Source organism: Acartia tonsa, chromosome 15, assembly GCF_053477335.1.
Source record: "Acartia tonsa isolate MP-2025a chromosome 15, ASM5347733v1, whole genome shotgun sequence".
Lineage (NCBI taxonomy): Eukaryota > Metazoa > Arthropoda > Copepoda > Calanoida > Acartiidae > Acartia > Acartia tonsa.
The window spans coordinates 18,395,696-18,417,447 of NC_137274.1; the positions used below are offsets into that span (position 1 = coordinate 18,395,696).

At 31.5% G+C, this 21,752-nt stretch overlaps 1 protein-coding gene across 1 annotated transcript; it reads left to right on the forward strand.

The window, feature by feature from the left end:
- The first annotated feature begins 1,635 nt into the window (after positions 1-1,635).
- LOC145307422 (uncharacterized) lies at positions 1,636-21,041 on the forward strand. Its single transcript, XM_080149858.1, has 20 exons — positions 1,636-1,762; positions 2,688-2,733; positions 3,071-3,130; positions 4,148-4,243; positions 6,563-6,679; positions 8,744-8,907; positions 10,031-10,124; positions 13,662-13,760; positions 15,885-15,983; positions 16,429-16,530; positions 16,689-16,787; positions 16,946-17,044; positions 17,212-17,310; positions 17,448-17,546; positions 17,715-17,816; positions 17,982-18,083; positions 18,244-18,342; positions 19,511-19,579; positions 20,310-20,351; positions 20,900-21,041. Exons 1-19 carry the CDS (start codon positions 1,745-1,747, stop codon positions 20,333-20,335), a joined length of 1,689 nt encoding a protein of 562 aa, XP_080005984.1. The 5' UTR covers positions 1,636-1,744; the 3' UTR covers positions 20,336-20,351; positions 20,900-21,041.
- Positions 21,042-21,752: the final 711 nt, after the last annotated feature.

Below are 21,752 nucleotides of genomic sequence, written 5' to 3' on the forward strand. Positions count from 1 at the left end.
GATCGTTCATCTAGCAAGATGGGAGACAATGGGGTTTAAAGGGGAGGGTCGTCCTTGGAATCATTGTTCTAAAAATCAGATTAATAGAATATTTATATAGTGAAAAACGCACACGGACTTTCTAGTAACAATTATCGCTTTGTTTCTAAACTATTACAGGAATCATCATCCAAAGTTTGAAATCTGTAGGACAATTCTAACATACCTAAATTAAAGAAAAGAGCTAACCACGACAAACGGACGGACGTACATACTCCAATTATAAAAAAAAGCCCCGCCCCCCTTTTATTTACGGACAATTCTCAATTTTTCTGATGTCATTAAAGATTTATGAAAATTACCGGAATATGTAATACTAGCGGCTACGCCCCTAGAGGCCTCTCTATTTTTGGGGAGGGGGGGGGGCATGATTTTTGTCAGGAGGCAGGTGGGGGGGGGGATTCACCATGCCCCTTTTCAATTTTAGTATAAAAAATATATTTCGGGAAAATTTTATTTCTAGGGACGATTTTTCTTCATAAGTTATATACCTTTCCAGGACCTATGAGAAGCTATGAAGAATTATATCGATTCAGCCGTGCGCGAGATCCTTCATGACAGACAGAAGGACAGACAGACATACACAGATCTTGTTACTTTTTACATAAACTAGTGGCTTTGCCCTTAGCCTCTAGGGGCTTTGTCCCAAGAGTTAATATAAATAAAATTAAGTACCTCTGGTGCTGCCACTACCACATTTTAATAAGAAAAAAAAATAAAAAAAATAAAAATAAATAAATAAATTTATAAACATTTTAATTGTCTGCCTAAAAAATTGGGGGGGGGAGGAATTATATTTTTGGTGGGTTGGGGGTGTTCCAAGCCCCAAAAAAATAGCCTAAAACCACCACAGGACCAGTAGGTATATTCCCTGAAGAGTAGAATCCGAACGGTTCAGTGGTTACTGAGATCTCAAGGGACGGACAGACAGACAGACAGACGGACAGACATCAAGCTACTATGTAGTATAGATATACATCCTGATAAAATCTGTCCTTGTCTTGAAAGTTGGTTATTTACAACATAAAAAAAAAGAAAATGTCCGTGCTTTAGATGATCTGACCAGGAATCTTAAGATAAGGGATAAGACAATAGCTGATAAATTAATGTACACAAAATTACCCCTTATATACTATTAGTGGTGAAAAGGATTGGACACTATTAAGCCAATGAATAAGAAAATGTTATAAAACTTTTTGGAAATAAAGCAATAATCTATAAAATACTTGATAGGGGACAATGGGTTGTTTATTACACTAGTCCCTAAAGTTTTATAACAACGTTTTCTTATTCGTTGTCTTTACAACTTTGGGGACTTATGTGAGTTTTGATTAATTGCTTCATTAAGTTAAGTGTTTAAACGTTTCAACCACTAATTGTAATCTTCAGAAGGGATAATTTTGTTTATCATCTTTGAGAATGTACATTAATTTATCAGCCATTGTCTTATCCCTTTGATCCCTGGTTTTTTTAGTGTCCTCAAAACTATTCATACAATTTCAAACACACACACGTGCGCGCGCTCACAAGTACACACACGCGCACGCACCACCACCCAAATTCTTCAGTACTAGGTCAAGTAGGACCATAAACCAGTAGTCACTTTCTATTTTTAACCTGGTGAATTACCAAAAAAACGAAATAGAGAGAAATTACTAGGATTCAAGTACTCGGACCTAAAATCAGTTTTGTGGCGTTTGTCATCATGAACACATTTAGCTTTGTAAGTATTACTATAGTTACATCCAGAGAAAGAGGGAGGACTATAGGCTGTTTATTACACTAGTCCTCAAAGTTTTATAATAACGTTTTCTTATTACTTGCTATACCTTCATATGTTATAATTTTGGTAAATTTCAGGTTTATATCGACACACTAGAATTGAAATTTTGTTAAATCTTTAAAATTGAGATGATACAAAAGCTTTAAAAAAAGTTTTTTTTTGGCAGATTTTAAAACTTTGCAGTGTTTGTACCAGTAAAAAAATATTTTGCATGGGTCTATCTATCTATCTATCTATCTATCTATCTATCTATCTATCTATCTATCTATCTATCTATCTATCTATCTATCTATATATCTATCTATCTATCTATCTATATATATCCTAATTATATTGTAACAGGATGTATTTTTGTCTGTCTATTTGTACCAAAGAATCCCGGTAACTACTGAACATATAGGCTTCTCCTTTACAGGGTTGCTTATCATAGGTCCTGGGAAGGTTTATAACTATTTTGGGGGAGGGTACAACTTTCCTCAGAAGAGAAATCTCCCTAGAAAATTTTAACCCCCCGTTTTTAAAAAAAACATTAATATTGGAAGCCTAATTTTTTTATCTGTTCCCCCCAATTCATTAATTATGGACAGATGACAGACGGACAGATGGACGGACATTGTGAATTATTGAGTAGCTTCACTACTAAAAAAAGTATATAATAGTTATTTCTTGCATCATATTATAAACAGCTTTCCGCGCATATAAAATGTACAATTATAAGATTAAAACCAGTTTTTATATTCATAGAAAACTGGATATAATATGATGATAGACATAGTTTTTTTGTATGGATGAGAACCAGTTCTAATCCACTGGATATTAATCGGTTTCAAATCAATACGATAAAATTAAAAAGAAAATATTTAAGGTTTGTTTGCTGCTATATGTTGGAGGATGCTTATCCAAAGCTATAGGTGAGATTTTATTGTCAGGGAGGGAGGGGACATTGCAATGTTTTTAGTCCCCAAAATCTAATAATAACATTTTCTTATTTGTTGACTTAACAACCTTTAAGACTTTTATTGAATTTTGATTTTTTGGTTTATTTAGTTCAGTGTCCAAATGTTTCAACTACTAATTTTAAACAAACGGGTATAATTTTGTGTATAATCGTTGGGGGTGTACATTCATTTATCGGCCATTGTCTTCTCCCTGTAGATCCCTGTTTTATAACTATTTTAGGTGAGGGTTCCATCACCTAAATAAAAAAATCTTAAAAGAATGATAAACTTTTGTTACATCTTTGTTTAGACATTAAAGAAGATGAAAAAGGATTAGAAAATGATAACAGATATACTGATGTGGATTCGGGTAAGCAATTTTCTCATATTCATTTGACACTGGTGGATTAGAACTGGTTCTGATTTTTGGAATACTGATTCCTAGAGGAGTAACTCTATAATCAAGTCCTAAAAATGTAAGTATGTACTTAACAATTAGCCTGTATGTAAGCATTTTTCAACAAATTTACTTCCAATTTTGTTAAAATTTATATATGATTGTTAAGTTCTGTCCCTCTACAAGTGTTAAAGTTTGTTTGTCCTATGGTTTCAAAACTTTGCTTCTATGGATGTTGTCATCCTTGTTTGTTGAGCGTTCAGTGAATATAATTATATCTAGTTTTCTCACTCTTTTCCACTACTACACACGTGGCTAGCATTTTTTTAAAGTAAAGCTTTTTTATAATTAGGGTAGGTCCGTCTTTATGTAACTTTTCCCTTTTTTTGTTAATTTAGATATGTTAAGGTCTTAGCAATCTACATGTCATTTTAATCTAAAAATTTGTTTGAGAAAGAAGGTGGTCAAAAAGTAAATAATGAGCATAAATTCAAAACAAACAAAGATTATTTTAAGTTAAAAATATTTTTGCTCCTAATTTGAACATTATTAACTTATAATGTCACGTTTTTTTTGCAATCATAAGATTAACACAGAAATAAGGTAGAACCAACGAGCGAGTTAAATCTAGATAATATTTGGGGGCAGATGGAGAGGTCGTCAATTTTACATGTTGTTGTTCTATAGGTTTTGTGATTTTTTTCCAATTAATTTTTTTTCTGTATGAGCTGAGGTCATACTATGTCTAGGTTGAAACCAATTGTATAGTGTACATTTACATACACAAATACACTCTTAAAAAGGTTTCTTCTTATCAATTACTGACTTATATTAACAACAAAAACAATATGTTATTTCAGCTGTCGTTGGGGGGCAACGCATCGCAAAATTGATGACCTCTCCATTTGCCCCGGAAATATTGTTTTAGATTCATTTTGCTTGTTGGTTATATCTTATACCTAATTAATTACATACTTATAAATTGTTTAGAAATAAGAAAAGCTGTTTGCAATGGAAATGTTTCTACTGAACTTGTTAACAAGTTTCTGGAGCCTGGAGCAAAAATACAAGAGAACAGTTTGTCTGGTAAATTGATTCATTATTTTCTCAACTTTTAAAAGCTTTTCTATAATTAGGGTCTATCCTTACATCCGAGATAGATAGCTTTTATTCGTTAATTTAGGCATGTTAGAATTGTCCTATCGATTTCAAACTTTGCATGATGATTCTTGTAGTAGTTAACTACGATCTAGATAGCGTAGCAACTCTATAATCATTACAATAATGTCCGTACGTACATTTTAAACATGCTGATTTTTCTACTTTTTCAACAACTAATTTTTATGTGATCTAATTATCCGTTTGATCTGATCTTTGGTATATTGATTCATGGGACAACAAAGAACAATATTATAAGCAGAGCAACTCTATGATCAAGTGCTAAATATGTAAGTATGTCCAAAAACATTATCCTGTATCAAGCAATTTTTCAACAAATTTACTTACAATTTTGCTTCGACTCTTATACTTTTATATTCTGATTATTCAGTTCAGACACTATAAAACTATTCAGAGCTTCGCTTTGCTTTGTCATCCTTGTTTAAAGAAAAACTTGACGATTAACACTTAACAATCAGGGAAGGGGGGGGGGAGTTCTGGATAGAGGCTGGACCATCAAGACGTGAGCAATTAAAGTGTTTCAATAATCAAATCAAGCCTGAATCATAAATATATTCATTTTTAGTAGCGAAGCTGCTCTATAATTCACTATGTCTGTCAGTTAGTCCGTTAGTCTGTCCGTCAGTCCGTGATGCTATGGGGGAAATGGGAATTACTCAGCTCCTATAAAAAATTGAATGCTTAAATTTTTAGACAACATTCCCATAATTAAGAAGCACAATAAATTATATAACAAAGATGGCGGTAGGACCGCCTTTTAGCAGGTTTTAGGCTATTTTTGTATTTCTCACATTTTTTTCCATATCTTCAGTGTTTATGGTCCGATTTTCAAATTTTTTCAGTTATAGATAACAAAATTAAATTTCCTGTTGTTTAAAGAAAACAACTATGACGGTCAGACTGTGTTTCAGCAGGTTTCAGGCTATTTTTGTATTTCTCACATTTTTCTCCATATCTTCAGTGTTTATGGTCCAAATTTCAAATTTTTTCAGTTATAGATAACAAAATTAAATTTCCTGTCCTTTAAAGAAAACAACTATGACGGTCAGACTGTGTTTCAGCAGGTTTTAGACTATTTTTGTATTTCTAACATTTTTCTCCATATCTTTGGTGTTTTTGGTCCGATTTCCAAAATTTTTTCAGTTATATATATCAAAATTAAATTTCCTGTTGTTTAAAGAAAACAACCATGAAGGTCAGACTGCCTCTTTGGAGGTTTTTGGCTATTTTAACATTTTTCCCTCATTTTTCCATATCTCTGATGTATATAGTCCGATTTTCCAAATTTTTTTAAGTTAAGGATTTAAAAATTAAATTTCCTGTTGTTTTAGCAGGTTTTTGGCTATTTTTATGTATTATACATATTTCCCCATCATTAACATCATTAACCATCATCATTATACAAAATAAAACAAGGTTTTGTGTTTATTTTCTCCAAGAAATCTATTCTTGATATTAATAAATACACTTTAAATCTATATGTACGTATTCTCATCCATCATTTTTTGTGCTTTGCTACTTATGGATATTGTCATCCTTTCTATTGTTAGTCAAGGTCATATTTTGCTTTCTTCGCCCTTTATTGCTTAAAAGAATTTAAAAAGCTACACTGTAGATTAGCATTTTCTGCAAAAAGAAATTTTCTTCTAGCTTCAAAAATAAGAAAATTTCAGCCGTTTGAAATTTTCAAGTAAAAAAGGACCTGAAAACAAAGGTTGTTAAATAAAAGGGTGGAGGAAGCGAAAATTGACTTTGACTTACTTAAGGTCGAAAATTCATTATCAAACAGGGGACTTGCACAAAAAATTTTGGCCCTCTAGCTCTAATAAGAACTGAGATAATAGGGGGGAGGGTCCAATAATAATTTTTATATCTGGATGAACCTGCTAGGTTTGCTGGCATCCTGTGCCTGTCAGGAGAAAGATATAAAAAAAAACTCACTGTTATGTATAATCACCAATTTGAAAAAGTCTATCTTTTACGCACAAAAAAATCTTAGGGCTCATCCAATATGAGTTAGCTAAATATAAAACATAATATAAAAAAGCCATAATCAATTACTATATTCACTTTCTTTTGTTTTGTTTTAAATCATCAGGTACAGTACCTCTCAAAAGCAATTTGGAAATACAAAGAAACGCCCCTTAAGAGGCATTGTCACGAAAGGGACAATACCCAAATCATCTACTGCAATTTTCATTTTAATTAATTTTTGTTCTTTTTTAGTTTTTGAAGATTTGAACCTGACAAGTATAATTTGTAAAATTGAAGTAAATAATACAAAGGAATTAATCAAGCTCTTCTTACAGTATGGAGCAGATGTTAATGCTACAGATCCCGGAGGTTTAACATTTTTTCTTATTTAAAGTAACAGGATATATGTCTGTCTGTATGTCTATGTGTTATACCAGAGGATCTTGCTAACTAATGAACTAATATGGTTCTCCTCTACAGTTAAGTTTCTCACAGGTCCAGGAAGGTTCATAACTATTTTTTTGGATCTTGGACAAAGTAGCTTCGGACAAAGAAGCTTCAGGACAAAGTAGCTTCAGGACAAAGTAGCTTCAGGACATTTACTTAAGAAAAGTAGCTTCATAAGAAAAATAGTCTCCAATATGGCCGCAGCGCTCGGCCCCCTGGCCTGCCTAGCTGCGGGTTCTCGGCCCTTTAGCCTAAAACCTCACCTAACCTAACCTATGTTAGCCTCAGAACATTTATTTTAGTAAAATATCATCAACTTATAATACATAGGTGGTTTAGAATTTCGTGGATTTTGCAAAAAGTGGTTCATAGATTTTTACAATTTTTAATATTGTTTTTACAAGTTTTAATAATGTTTTTTACAAATTTTTGGTTAGGTTAGGTTAGGTTATAAGCTAGGGGGCCGAAGCCTGAGGCTTGGCAGGCCAGGGGGCCGAGCGCTGCGGCCATGACCTTTATTAACAGTGGAGGCTACTTTTCTTAGGAGGCTACTTTGTCCTGAAGCTACTTTGTCCTGAACTTACTTTGTCCTAAGCTACTTTGTCCAAGATCCATTTTTTTTTGGAAGGTTACCACTACCCTGTTAAGAAAAATAACCCATAGAAAAAAATGCTACTATGTCAAATTTTTTTGCTTTTCAAATTTGCTCACCACTTTGGGGAAGCTTAACTCATGTTTCACCAAGATGGTTTTAGGCTAACTTTTTATCAAATTAAATTGCGATGTTTTTTCTCTAAACATTTGAATGTAGTCACCTAAATGCTAGGGGTGCAACCTCTATTATCAAATACAGGAATGCTAGAAAATTAATTGTTACAATTCTCTATACTTATTGTCTTCTTTCTGTGCACTAAGATCTGATGAATGGCCGGAACCTATTGTCTTATTATTCAAAGGGAAGATTGTGAAATCATCTAAAAAAAAAGGGAAAGTCTCTTTAAGGTGCGATTCGTCGTATTTTTGAAATGGCTTTTTATATTTTATTTTAGGTTAGGTTATATTGGGTTAGGTGATTGCCCCATAAGGTTAGGCAATAAGCCCCACAGGGTTAGAGCCCTAGAAATAGGAGAAAAGCAACTGTGAAAAGTACAAAGAATCACCCCATAAGGTGCGTTGCCACAAAAGAGACTATACCCAAAAAAGAAACCTGCCATATTTCTCACTTAGCCCTGTATAAAGAATAGTTTTTCTTCAAAAAAGAATGTTCGATAGCAATCTTAAAAGTGAAACTTATAATATATATTTTTATCATTAATATAATAGTTATTCATTGCATCCTGTTATAGACAGCTTTCTGCAAATATAAAATGAAGGACTGGGCTAGGGTTTTTAATGCAACCATCTCGTAATCAATGTATAAATGGCACTTAGAATTCGAATTTCAATCTGAAATTTTGCATGAGTAATCATTGGTAGGTCTATTTTCCCTAAATCGAACAAAAAGTTGGAAAAATAACCGCTAACAGCTGGCAGCTCAGCAGTGTAGCCATTTTCTGGGCTATTTTCAATGCAAATCATCACGAAACCTATCTTCACATAATACTATTTTCTGCTCCAAAATGTTTTCAAACGGTTCTAGCCGGTAGTTGCTGGTACTAGAAATCTGAAAATGTTGTTTTTGTATCATTTCACATGATTTAAAGCAAAAACATGTTTCAAAAAGTTGATTCCTACGTAATTTATGACAGATTTGCCCTAAAAAGAGCCAAAAAAACGGCTATTCGACTGAGCCGTTAGCCGTTACTTTTTCAACTTTTTTGTTCGATTTAGGGAAAATAGTCCTACCAAGGATTACTCAAGCAGAATTTTAGATCGAAATTCGAATACTAAGTGCCATTTATACATTGATTACGAGATGGTTGCATTAAAAACCCCCCCTTTTACAGCCGATTGTTCAGAGTTAAACACTGAATCATTTTGTTTTAGGTTATGGTGGAGGTCCGCCTAGTGGTAGTTACTCTGGCCCCCAGTACAGCTCTGGTGGGCCTCCAGGTCCAACCGGAGGCCCCGGTGCTCCAGGAGGACCTGGTGGTCCACCAGGAGGTCCAAGCGGGCCCCCTGGAGGACCTCCGTACTTGTCTAGTGGAAAGGTAGATTTTAAATTTTGATTTTATTGTGTTTTAACCTACTACAATACAAATAAGACAAAATTATAAGAGCTTGTACTGATTAAAGTAATTCATTTGAGATCTCCACGATACATTAGTTTGAAAACATTCAATGGACAAACAAAAGAAATAAGTGCTGATATTTGTCAGGGATCTTAAGGCTTAAGACAATGGATGATAAAATGGTATACATCATTAATGATGATAAACCAAATTAAAATTGTTGGTTGAAATGTTTGGACAAAATTAGTTTAGAACTAAGAAATCTAAGAACAACAAAATTTCTCAAAGTTTCTGAACAAACGTATATGATATTTTTGTTATAAAACTTAGGGTATCTGTATAATTTAAATTCCATTGTTCACTCCCTCCCTTAAGAATTATTTGAAGGCAATATCTTTAGTGTTTTTGGTCCAATTTTAAAAAATTTTTAAGATGACAATATCATAAATTTTTTTCTCATTGTTTTTGAGCATCCAGTGTGTAATTTACTTTGACCGCCAGTAGGTCTTTCATCATACAGAAAATAATGTTTCGTTTTTTTATTTTTATTTTTGATTTTAATAAATACTCTTAAATTTACTTGTATGTATTCCCATACATGACTTGTGCTCCTCTACTCATGGATGTTGTCATCCATGTTTTACTTTAAAATTCGTCTGAAAGTGTTAGAATAGTTATTTCTCGCATCATATTATAAACAGCTTTCCGCGGATATAGAATATACAATTATAAGATTAAAACCAGTTTTTTTAGCCCCGAGGTGCCAAGGACACGGGCTAAAAAAAACTGGCTTTAATCTTATAATTGTACATTTTTCTATTCGTAGAAAGCTGGATTTAATACGATGCTATACATAGTTTTTTTGTTTGGATGAGAACCAGTTCTTATCAACTGGATTTGAATGAATACGAGAAAATAATTTCCAATGGTTTTATGTAATAATTTGATGTGTATTTGCCAATTTTGTAGAATGAGTTTGTCTGTTTAAATGAAAGTGAATCCTTTTTTCTTCAGATACCTACAGATAAAAAAAAATTATTTCTTCTTTTGATTTCTGTACACAAAAGTCAATTTTAATGAAAGCTAATTCTTTTATGTTTAGTATCCTCCTGGCCCGCCCAGAGGTTATCAAGGACCTGGAGATCCTCCAGCTGGATATCCATCTCGTCCTGGTCCCCCACAGAATAGCTATCCAGGTATACATACAGCCTATTATGTAAAGTTGTAAGTATTTTTGTCTGTAGCTTAAGATTTTGAATGCTTGTGAACCGATTTAGTTCTCCATTTTTTTCTCTTTTCTATCCTATCGAATTCAAAGTTAAACATTCAGTGATCAGCCGATAATAGAAAATAAGATAAAGTAACAGGATAAGTGTCTGTCAGTCTGTTTGTTAATACTGTAATATCTGAACCGATAGGACTTCTTTTCAGTGAAGCTTCTTTGTGGGTTTAGCTCCCTATCCCCCATACTTCCTGGAATTATAAGAAGCTTTATTGTAAGGGAAAGCTATGGTTTAGCGATTAGCGAGATCTTTCGGTACAGACACGCAGATATACATAAGACATACTGTTGCATTTTATGTTCTCCTATTTGATATTAAATCGTGGTTTATTTATTACTATCGTCTACGCCTCTAGGATCATGTGATTGAATGGGGAGTGGTAAAGTGACCCTCATAATTTACTTTCTTGGTTAAGCATAAAACAGAAAATCGGTTTATCGGATATAGCAAGACACCCCCAACCTCATCAAGCAGCGGTGGTGTGCCATCAGCGGTGGTGTGGGGGGGGGGGGCGTTCAACTTCACCCCTTATTATCTCACTTCCTATTAGAGCTAGAGGGCTAAATTTTTTTGTGCAAGTCCCCTGTTTGATAATGAATTTCCGACCTTTTAGAAGTCTAAGTAAATTTTCGCTTCCTTCACTCTTTTATTTAACAACCTTTGTTTTTAGGTCTTTTTTTACTTAAAAATTTCAAACGGCTGTAATTTTCTTATTTTTGAAGCTAGAAGAAATTTTTTTTTCCAGAAAATGTTTATTTTTATGTAAATTTTACATTAGAAATATTAAAATATAAGTTTCAGCGGCCACAGCTGTACTTGGCAGCTGCCAGCCGCCGCAGTCGGCGGTCGGCGGGAAAACAGTGGCGGATCTTTATGAAATTTTAATACGTTATGTAGACATGTAAAAAAAGCTTAAGTTTAAAATTTGAAGTCTCTAAGTCAAAAATTGCGGCCACAGGAGCCTTTTAAAGATTTCTGGAGACCTGGAGGATCAGGACCTGCAGGATCATACCTGGAACCTGAAAGTGACTTGAACACCTGTATTTCATATAAGGATGTACTACTAGAGGATTTTTTAGTATTTTGGTATGATAAAATGCTTTTTTTTAGTCAAAAAATATTTTTGCTCTTTACCTGGATAACCCTGCCAGGTTTGCTGGCATCCTGTGCCCGCCAGGATGGAGATATTCAAAAAATTTCAACTCTCAGTTATGTGTCATACCCATACTTAAAAAGTCAAGCAGTTTGGGCTCTTTATCTTTCACACACAGAAAATGAGATAGAAAATACCGGATGGGGGGGGCGTTCAACGCCCCCCCCCCCCCGACCGTTAAGGGTTAAGTTTATGATTTTTTTATAATCATGGAAAATTGTCTGTATTAGGATGCTACACATAATCTTTCAATATGGATGAGAACTGATTCACGTATGGTCCCTCAGATGTCAAAACTTTATTTTAGTGTTTGGCCAAAATGACTTAGCAATTGTATCTGTAAGTACGTCTAATAACACCCTATGCTATTTTTAAAATCCTAGAAAATTTTTTTTGCAAGAAAATTGCATAAATTTGCAACCTTTTTTAGAACCACTACATAACTCGAGTTTTAAAACTTTTTATATAAAATCCTTTTTACAAAAAATATCAATAATTACTTAAAATTAAACCTGAAAGAAAAGAAATCTCATTACACGTGTTAATTTGCATGTTTTAGGTCTTTTTTTGAGGAAAGTATAACTTCCACATTTTTGACAATAATTATATTTTTTAACATTTCAAAGTAAAATATAATAAAACTTAAACGATTTTTCTTGAATTATCAGTTGAAAATTTCATCAAACATGCAATTTAAGTGATGAAAATTTAATAAAATCATTTTTTGAATGTTTAGAATTACCAATTTTCTACATTTAAAACAAACTGTTAACAAAATTTAAAATCATTCTAATATATAACTTTAAAAATCAATAACATTTTATAAAATGATGTTTTAAAAAATAAATCATTAAAAGGTATTAAAATGCATTTTAAGTTGCTTAAAATTATAACGAGAATATCTTTTTACACTTTATTCTTTGTAATAGAGATTAATCGTAATTTGCTGAAAATGAAACATTTAATAAACTAATTGAATCTTTTTGTGACCATATTTAAAATTTTTAATTTTTACACTAAGGTGTTTTTTAATAAAAATCTTTGTTAATTTCTGTTTTACGACAAAAAAAGAAAGGGACTTTTTTACTATTTCTAGGTTATCTTATGCAATTTAAACTATATAATATGAAATAAATTTTAATTGTCTTTCTTTTGAGCCACAAAATACTGTAAAATGTAACATATATGCAAAAATAACAATTTTTTTAATGAATATTATAATATCCTTATATGACATTGCGTCAGAGCTTATTCTTTAGATCATATGTTCATGAAAAGTAGCCATAACTTGGAGGGTTGCACTATTTGTTAGAATATTAAATAAACTTGAATGGTAAAAATATTAGCATATCCTTTGTTAATTCAAATGCTTTAGGTATATTATTCGGAAAGTTAGTTAAAAAAGAGAGCATTTGCTGTGTATACTGTTGAAAGACTTTCAAAAATGTGAATTACAAAGCAATCCTAAAAGATCGGGCCGTAGGCAAGTCTTGGTCGATTGGGGGGTACGGGGGTTTTCTGATAGCAATTTGCGTTATTGGTATACAAGGTAAAAAAACAACATTTTAAAGAAATTCTTTAAATAAAACCCAACGTGTATTGGCAGTACAAACATCTTCATGCTAGCAGACATATGTTTATCAAAATTAAAGAAAAGTATTTCCACAAGAAAAATTATTCAGGTTTCTACTTTATAATTTTAAATATTTTTTTTCTGATAAAATGTTTGACATATATCATATAATCATTTACCAAAAAAAATATTTTGATAATTTAGATTTCAGAGAATATGAAAACCCTCAAAAACTAAGACGACATTTTGCATCTTCTGCTATGACATTTAAGAAAAAAAATTTAAAAATCAAAATTTAGTATGAAAACTATTTTTATCGATTTTTCTGAAGGTATTATCGTATTCTATGGGTTTTTCATTATCATTTACTTATATCGAAAGTGCCAAACATTGTACCCTAACTTATTCATTTAATAAAAAACCAGCCGTGGATTATAATCCAGCAAATAGCATAGTATTTAAACAGCTTTCCACGGATATAAAATGTATAATTATAAGATTAAAACCCATTTTTTAGCCCCAAGATACCGCAGACACGGGGTAAAAAAACTGCTTTCAATCTTTCAAGCTTTTAATGATTGTAAATTTTTACATTCATAGAAAACTGGATATAATACAATGCTAGACACAGTTTTTTTGTATGGACGAGAACCACTTTTAATCCACAGGATACCAATCGGTTTGAGTAATTATGTGAAATCATGTTACATATTCAAATATTTAGGAAAAACAAGTCTCCACTGGGCAAGTCAGAATGGTCATACTTCTGTAGTACAGCTTCTTCTGGATAGAGGAATTCTTATTGATAAGAAAGATAATCTTGGTATGTTTATTTTATCTATCTATCCTCTATTTAACTGTCCATACCTTTTCTTTTTTATCAATTTCTATAGTTTCTTCCTATTCTTTAATCTATTTTTCTATCCAACTAGTGTTGTGCCGGAAAATTTTTTTGGCCAGATACCAGATATCTGGCTGATTTCTAATGCCGGAAATTGGCTACACCGGATACTCGGCATTGCAAATCAGCCAGATAGCCATCAAACAAATAAATAGATAGATAGAATAATTTTTGTATTATGTACCAGGATCTATTCCAAATATTTGTGACACCTTGATCAGCACCATGACCACTGTTGTTGGAATTTTTTCTCCTGTTCAAAAATTGTCTAACTTAAAAAGTTTGGGGGTCTGTATTTTTAAGGTTAAGAAAATTAAGTGATATACCTTATTGGGGTGGAATTCTTATTCAATTTCTTGTGATTATCTATTGAAGCCCTTCTAATAACATACGATGCTCTAATGCGCATAGAGATATTTTGTTAAGCAACATTTAAACAGATAACCAACCCTTTGATTGCACAACCCATTGTCTGGAGCTCCAGATCATGGTAATTAGTTGTGCCTGTTTATTGGTGTCAGTGCCAGACATTTCAGAAGTGGGTACCATTTTTAACATCTCTAGTAAAATTATGTTCTTTAGAATGAGCTTTATTTATTACACCTTTTTCTATATTGTCATAAATGGCATGTCTTTAAACAAAATAAATATCCACATAAAACTCTGACATATCTGTGACATAAATTATTATTTAACTATCTTTAATAAAGTTGCTGCAATATAATTCCAAGGAAAAAAAAATATTGACTGCACCTTAACTGTCAAATTTGGTCAATTTAAAGCAATATTAGAAAGATTTTTAACCCTTACAGATCGGGCCCTAATTCCCACCTTAATAGATCGGGGGGTTCTGTTCTTGGCTTCTGTTACAGATAAAGACGTAAAAAATTTTTCTGGTGGTTCATGTGTATTTTTAGAGAAAATTACTTTTTCTAGTCATAGCAGTCAGGCCGCTCCTTAGCCGCTTTTTAGCGGCCAGCCGCTAAATTTTAAAAAAGCTGTAGAGTGGCCAATTTTGCAGCTAGGATGACCAAATTTTAGGACGGACTTTTATTTTTCATTACAAAAAATTACTTTTTCTGATCATTGCCAAAAAACGGCAAATAACAGAAACTGACATTTTTGGCGGTTTTGGCGGTAAAACGGCAGTTGGCGGCGCCAATTAACATTTTATCTGTTTATTGTTGCTCAAGGATTTACCAAAAAAATTTATAGGTCTCTAGCTGTTATAGAAGCCACGATATTTAAGATATATGTCTGTAGTAAAAGCCGGACAAAAATCAGTCATAAAGTCAGTCAGGGTGCGGTCAAACGGTCATAACACCACTTTTCTCATAAGGTCATTGATATCTCAGTATTTACCAAAAAATTTTTAGGTTTCTACCTTATACACAAATGTCATAAACTAGAAATTAAGATTTATTTAGATTTTTTTTTAAATTTTGGTGTTACCCAACCGACTTTGACCAGACACCACGACCGACACAGACCAGATATCCTAATAAAATCAACTCTTGCTGACATATAATTACTAAACTTAAAAAGTCAAAAAGTCACAACTCTCTATCTTACCTACAAAAAAAATGACATTGAAAAAAATAGAGGAGGGGGGGGGGGTCAAGATGACCTCCCCCCCCTGATCTGTAAGGGTTAAGAAGATACTTGTAATTTTCTCTAAAATATTTAATTTTATGTTTCACCTTTTTGACCTCTTTAGAAAGCTCCAACATCTGTAAATTCAACTTTAATGTGAATGAATTTGCATGATGAATATTAAAGACAAAATAAGACAATAAAGGAGGTTAGGTGAAGGTACTCTAAAAATAAAAGTAAAATTTGACAACCAAAAGTAATTTTAAAATTTTCTACTATGGGAAGGTGCCAATTCAATTTATACGAAAGCATGTTCTGAACTCACCATAAGGTCCCAGTACATTCTGTGTAAACCCTTTCCACGGATTATTTTTACTAACCTAACAAGCCTTCTGGTGGGGTGTGTGTACTCTGAACTAAAAAATATAATGTAACTAATATATCTATATCTAGGTTACACAAGTCTTATGAGGGCAGCAGAGAATGGAAACACAGAAACAGTCCGACTACTTCTAGAACATGGAGCTAATGTCAACCATAAAGCTACGTTGGGTTAGTTACATAATATTATTATACTATTTAAATATTGTAAATATTGGATGAACAAATATGTAAATTCTTTCAACATTATCTCTCTCTCTCTTTCTATCTATCTATCTATCTATCTATCAATCTATCTATTTATCTATCTATCTATCTATCTATCTATCTATCTATCTATCTATCTATCTATCTATCTATCTATCTATCTATCTATCTATCTATCTATCTATCTATATATCTATCTATCTATTTATCTATCTATCTTTCTATCTATCTATCTATCTATCTATCTATCTATCTATCTATCTATCCATCAATCTATCTATTTATCTATCTATCTATCTATCTATCACATTCTATCTATCTATCTATAGTCTAAATATCTATCTCTGTATATCTATAACTGTACTCTGAACTAAAGAATATATAATGTATCTAATATATCTATATCTAGGATGGACAAGTCTTATGAGGGCAGCATGGAATGGAAAGACAGAAGTAGTCAGAATACTTCTTGAACATGGAGCTGATGTCAATTATAAAGAAAATATATTTGGTTAGTTACATAATATTATTATACTATATAGTGTATATTTAGTATATTCTATCTATCTATATATATATATTTATCTATCTCTGCAACATCTCTCTGTATATCTATAACTGTACTCTGAACTAAAGAATATATAATGTAACTAATATATTTATACCTAGGAAAGACAAGTCTTATGTGGGCAGCAGAGGATGGACATACCGAAACAGTCATACTACTTCTACAATATGGAGCTGATGTCAACTATAAAGCTAATGATGGTTAGTTACATAATATTATTATACTATATAGTGTATATTTAGTATATTCTATCTATCTATATATATATATTTATCTATCTCTGCAACATCTCTCTGTATATCTGTAACTGTACTCTGAACTAAAGAATATATAATGTAACTAATATATTTATACCTAGGAAAGACAAGTCTTATGGTTGCAGCAGAGAAAGGAAACACAGAAGTAGTCAGAATACTTCTAGAACATGACGCCGATGTGAAACATGAAGATAATAAAGGTTAGTTACAAAATACTATTTTACTAAAATTGTATTTTTTGTATATTGTATCTAACTCTCTATTTATATGTCGATTTACTTATCTATCTCTGCAAAATATCTCTGTATATCTATAACTGTACTCTGAACTAAAGAATATATAATGTAACTAATATATTTATATATAGGAAGAACAAGTCGTATGTATGCAGCAAGAAATGGATACACAGAAACAGTCAGTCTACTTCTAAAACATGGAGCTGATGTCACCCCTAAAGCTAATGATGGTTAGTTACATAATATTATTATACTATAGTGTATCTTTAGTATATTCTATCTATCTATCTGCAGACCTCTCTCTGTATATCTATAGCTGTACTCTGAACTAAAGAATTCATAATGTAACAAAAATATTTATACCTAGGAGCTACCAGTCTTATTGTTGCAGCACAGTATGGAAAAACAGAAGTAGTCAGAATACTTCTAGAACATGGAGCCAATGTCAACTATAAATATAATGATGGTTAGTTACATAATATTATTATACTATTTATATATTGTATCTTTAGTATATTCTATCTATCTATATATCTTAAGTTTAAATATCTACCTCTGAACACCTCTCTCTGTATATCTATAACTGTACTCTGAACTAAAGAATATATAATGTAACTAATATGTTTATATCTAGGATGGACAAGTCTTATGAATGCAGCACAGTTTGGAAACACAGAAACAGTGAGGATGCTTCTAGAACATGGAGCTGATGTCAACCATAAAGATAATATGTTTGGTTAGTTTAGCTACATAATATTATTATACTATATAGTGTATATTTAGTATATTCTATCTATCTATCTATAGTCTAAATATTGATCTCTGTACACCATTCTCTGTATATCTATAACTGTACTCTGAACTAAAGAATATATAATGTAACTAATATATTTATATCTAGGAATGACAAGTCTTATGAGGGCAGCAGGGTGGTATGGAAACACAGAAACAGTCAGACTACTTCTAGAATATGGAGCTGATGTCAACCATACAGATAATAGAGGTTAGCTACATAATATCATTATACTATATAGTGTATATTTAGTATATTCTATCTATCTATCTATAGTCTGAATATTGATCTCTGTACACCATTCTCTGTATATCTATAACTGTACTCTGAACTAAAGAATATAGAATATATCTAATATGTTTATATCTAGATTACACAAGTCTTATGATTGCAGCAAAGAGTGGAAACACAGAAACAGTCAGTCTACTTCTAGATCATGGAGCTGATGTCAACCATAAAAATAATAATGGTTAGTTACATAATATTATTATACTATATAGTATATCTTTAGTTTATTCTATCTATCTATCTATATATATATTTATCTATCTCTTTACACCGCTCTCTGTATATCTATAACTGTACTCTGACTACTTCTAGAACATGGAGCCAATGTGAACTATAAAAATAAGTGGGGTTAGTTACATAATATTTCTGTCTTTAATATATTTCATATAAATATTGACGTTGCAATAAGTATTATTATCTTATTTAGTTTATTAATAGTTCTAATTGCTATTTAACTGTTTAATTATCTATCCATTTATCTTATTATCTTTCTGTATATTATATCTCTCTATCCATTTATCTTTCTTTATAATGAACTAGCAGCTTCGCCCCTAGCCTCTAGGGGCTGGCCACAAGAGATAATTTTAAAAAAAGAAAAAAAGTGGTGGTGCAGCACCAATGCCTTTATTACATGCATCAGCAAAAGGATGGAAGGGGAATTTTTTTGTTTTTTTTGGGGTTTGGGGTGTCCCGGCCACACTCATGAAAATAGCCTGAAACCATCACAGGACCATCTGATATATTCCCTGAAGAGTAGAATCCAATCGGTTCAGTGGATACCAAGATCTTACAGGATGGGCGGACAGACACACATCTTGCTACTTTGTATTATAGATTAAAAACTCATGAATGTGTTTCTTAAAATTTGAATTTATTTTGTATTATTAATAGTTTAACGCACTCTCTCTCACTCTTCCTCTCCCTCTCTCTCTCTTTCCCTCCCCCCTCTCTCTCTCTCTCTCTCTCTCTCTCTCTCTCTCTCTTTCTCTCTCTCTCTCTATCTATCTCTCTCTCTCTCTCTCTCTCTCTCTCTCTCTCTCACTTTTCTTCTCCCTTTCTCTCTCTCTCCCTTTCTCTCTATCTCTCTATCTCTCTCTCTATCCTTCTCTCTCTCTCTCTCTCTCTCTCTCTCTCTCTCTTTCTCTCACTTTTCTTCTCCCTTTCTCTCTCTCTCTCTCTCTCCCTCTCTCTCTCTTATATTCTTCCAATCTCTATCTCTAAAACTATGCAATATTATGAAATATCAACAATATTAGCAATGTTTATTGACATTATGACTAGACGCACATATGATAAACAAAGTTTAACAGGGTAATCATCTATACATTAAATAATAATAAATATCATAGGTTGGACACCTCTAGATAATGCTCTAGCTTGGAGACATAAAGAAACAGCAGAAATACTTAGAGAACATGGTAAGCTTATTCAATAATTCTATATTTATAAGTTTAGCTATCCTAACATTTCATTTGGCTTTTAATGAATTCTTTATATTGGTCAATTATACCGTGTAAATATTTGGGTTAGAGTCAAAAAATATTAAAACAATGATATTAAAGGATATATATACTATAGTCAATAGCTATATTCTTGTATTAAAATCTGTTAGTTTCTTATGTGTTTGTTTAGAACATTACATGTATTTGGCTATAACTCTGTCAAAAATAAACAGACCTTTTTTGACATCAGCTGCTGAAACGGTTTCTTTACAAGCCCAATTAATCAGTTTTGAAATATCTTTCTATTTCATGGAAAATTTATGCAAATATAGTTTTCTATATATGGAAACCATAAAATTGAGAGTTATGTAAAACTAACAGACTTTTTACATTAAAAAACATCTAATACCCTTGAGTAATATATATTTCTGTATAAATCAGAATGAAAATCATTATTTTCATTAACTAATTTCTTCCTATTATTATATAAAGTTGTAAGGTGTTTTGGTTCGTCCCAAAACTACTAAATAAGTTTAGTTACAAAATTTAGGAAAACTTAACATTAGGATGGTTTTAGGCTATTACAGTTTATCATTTAAGTCTTGCTTTGTTTTTTTATGTCCTCTCCCATAAAAAAAAATAACTTTTATGCATAAATCTTGGGAGTCAATAAAAAAATCAAATGATTTAAAATTAATTTTTTCAGGAGGAAAGTGTAACCGTAATTGTTAGTCTTACTTACAACAAGGTAAAACAATTAAATAAATCATTGTAATAATAAGGTTGATTAACAAAACTAAAGAGTCAGATATATTTGCTTTCTCTTGGGAGCACAGATCCCTACAATCCTAATTTGTGAAATAAATTTTAAAAAAGAAGTCAATTAATTTTTTATACCAACATACCTGTATATCTATCTATCTATTTATTTACTTATCTGTATATTCATCTAGTAATTGTTATTTGTTTACTTAGCTTATTATCTTATAAACTATTCAGAACATAATCCTTAATTCTAAACCTATAACTATTTAAATGTATAAAGCAGAAGATGGGTATCTTTCTATCTATAAATATATTTATTCATCTTAACATATCTTTATATATATATTTGCTTATCTTCCTCAAATATCAAAATATCTAATCAAAAACACACAATCAACAGACAAAAAAAACTTTTCTAATTTTTAGCTTCTCTTTATCTACATATGAATATTTTCAGTCTATCTGTTTATATCTTATATCTGTTATTAATTCCAATATAATTTTGATTAATTAATATAACAATTATTTCAGAACAGAACAGCTTTGGGTGAACAGAATGATTTCCTACAATGCTTTATAGTTATCATTAAAAATACTGTGCTTTTTTATATAAAAATTGATTATTTTATGATTCATGATTTTAAAAATAAGAATATTTAGATTTTAAATTTTTTTTACTTATCATTTTAATTTGTTCACTAGCTTAGCTACTTTTAATTTACTTTGTCTGTCAGTTACAAGTCTGAAAGACCTTAAGATTTAAGTCTTAAGCCTTAAAAAAATGCTTTGTATGTTCTAAAGGTTTTAGGGATATAATCAATCCTTGACTCTTAATATATTTTGTTAGATGTTGGTTATTTTATTTAGTGTTGCTACTCTAATGATCAATTGTCATTTCTATCCTAGGATGACTTTAACTAGGATGACACTATCCATAAAAGCAAAGCTCTAAAGATTGAGGATATTTCATATGGACATAAACTTTTTTAGAAGCAGAATATTAATTTTTATGCCTAAAAAATTGTATTAAATGAGATGAAAAATATTTCCTATAGATGTATATGATGTTTGGGACTTGATTTTTGAACTTGATTACGGAGATGCTTAGATTTAAACATTATACCTTCTTTTTCTATGAATCAATATTCCAAGTTCAGATGAAAAAATTGGTAAAATCTGCATGTATTAAATGGACATTCTTGATGATGATCATATTTTTTTAAAATCGTACCTAACTGTAACAGGAATCATCCTGCAAAGTTTAAAGTTGACAAGAGCTATCCCTTAGGTGGAGCTCAAAGTTAGGTTATGGTTACAAAAGACTCTAATGATAGAAAATCTAAGATTTAAAAAAGTAGTAAAGTTTTTTTGTTTGTCTATTAAG

Coding starts and splice junctions, on each gene's coding strand:
- LOC145307422 (XM_080149858.1), top strand. Junction 16,788..16,945: donor CAACTATAAAGCTAATGATG/GTTAGTTACATA, acceptor ATTTATACCTAG/GAAAGACAAGTCTTATGGTT. Junction 17,547..17,714: donor CAACTATAAATATAATGATG/GTTAGTTACATA, acceptor GTTTATATCTAG/GATGGACAAGTCTTATGAAT.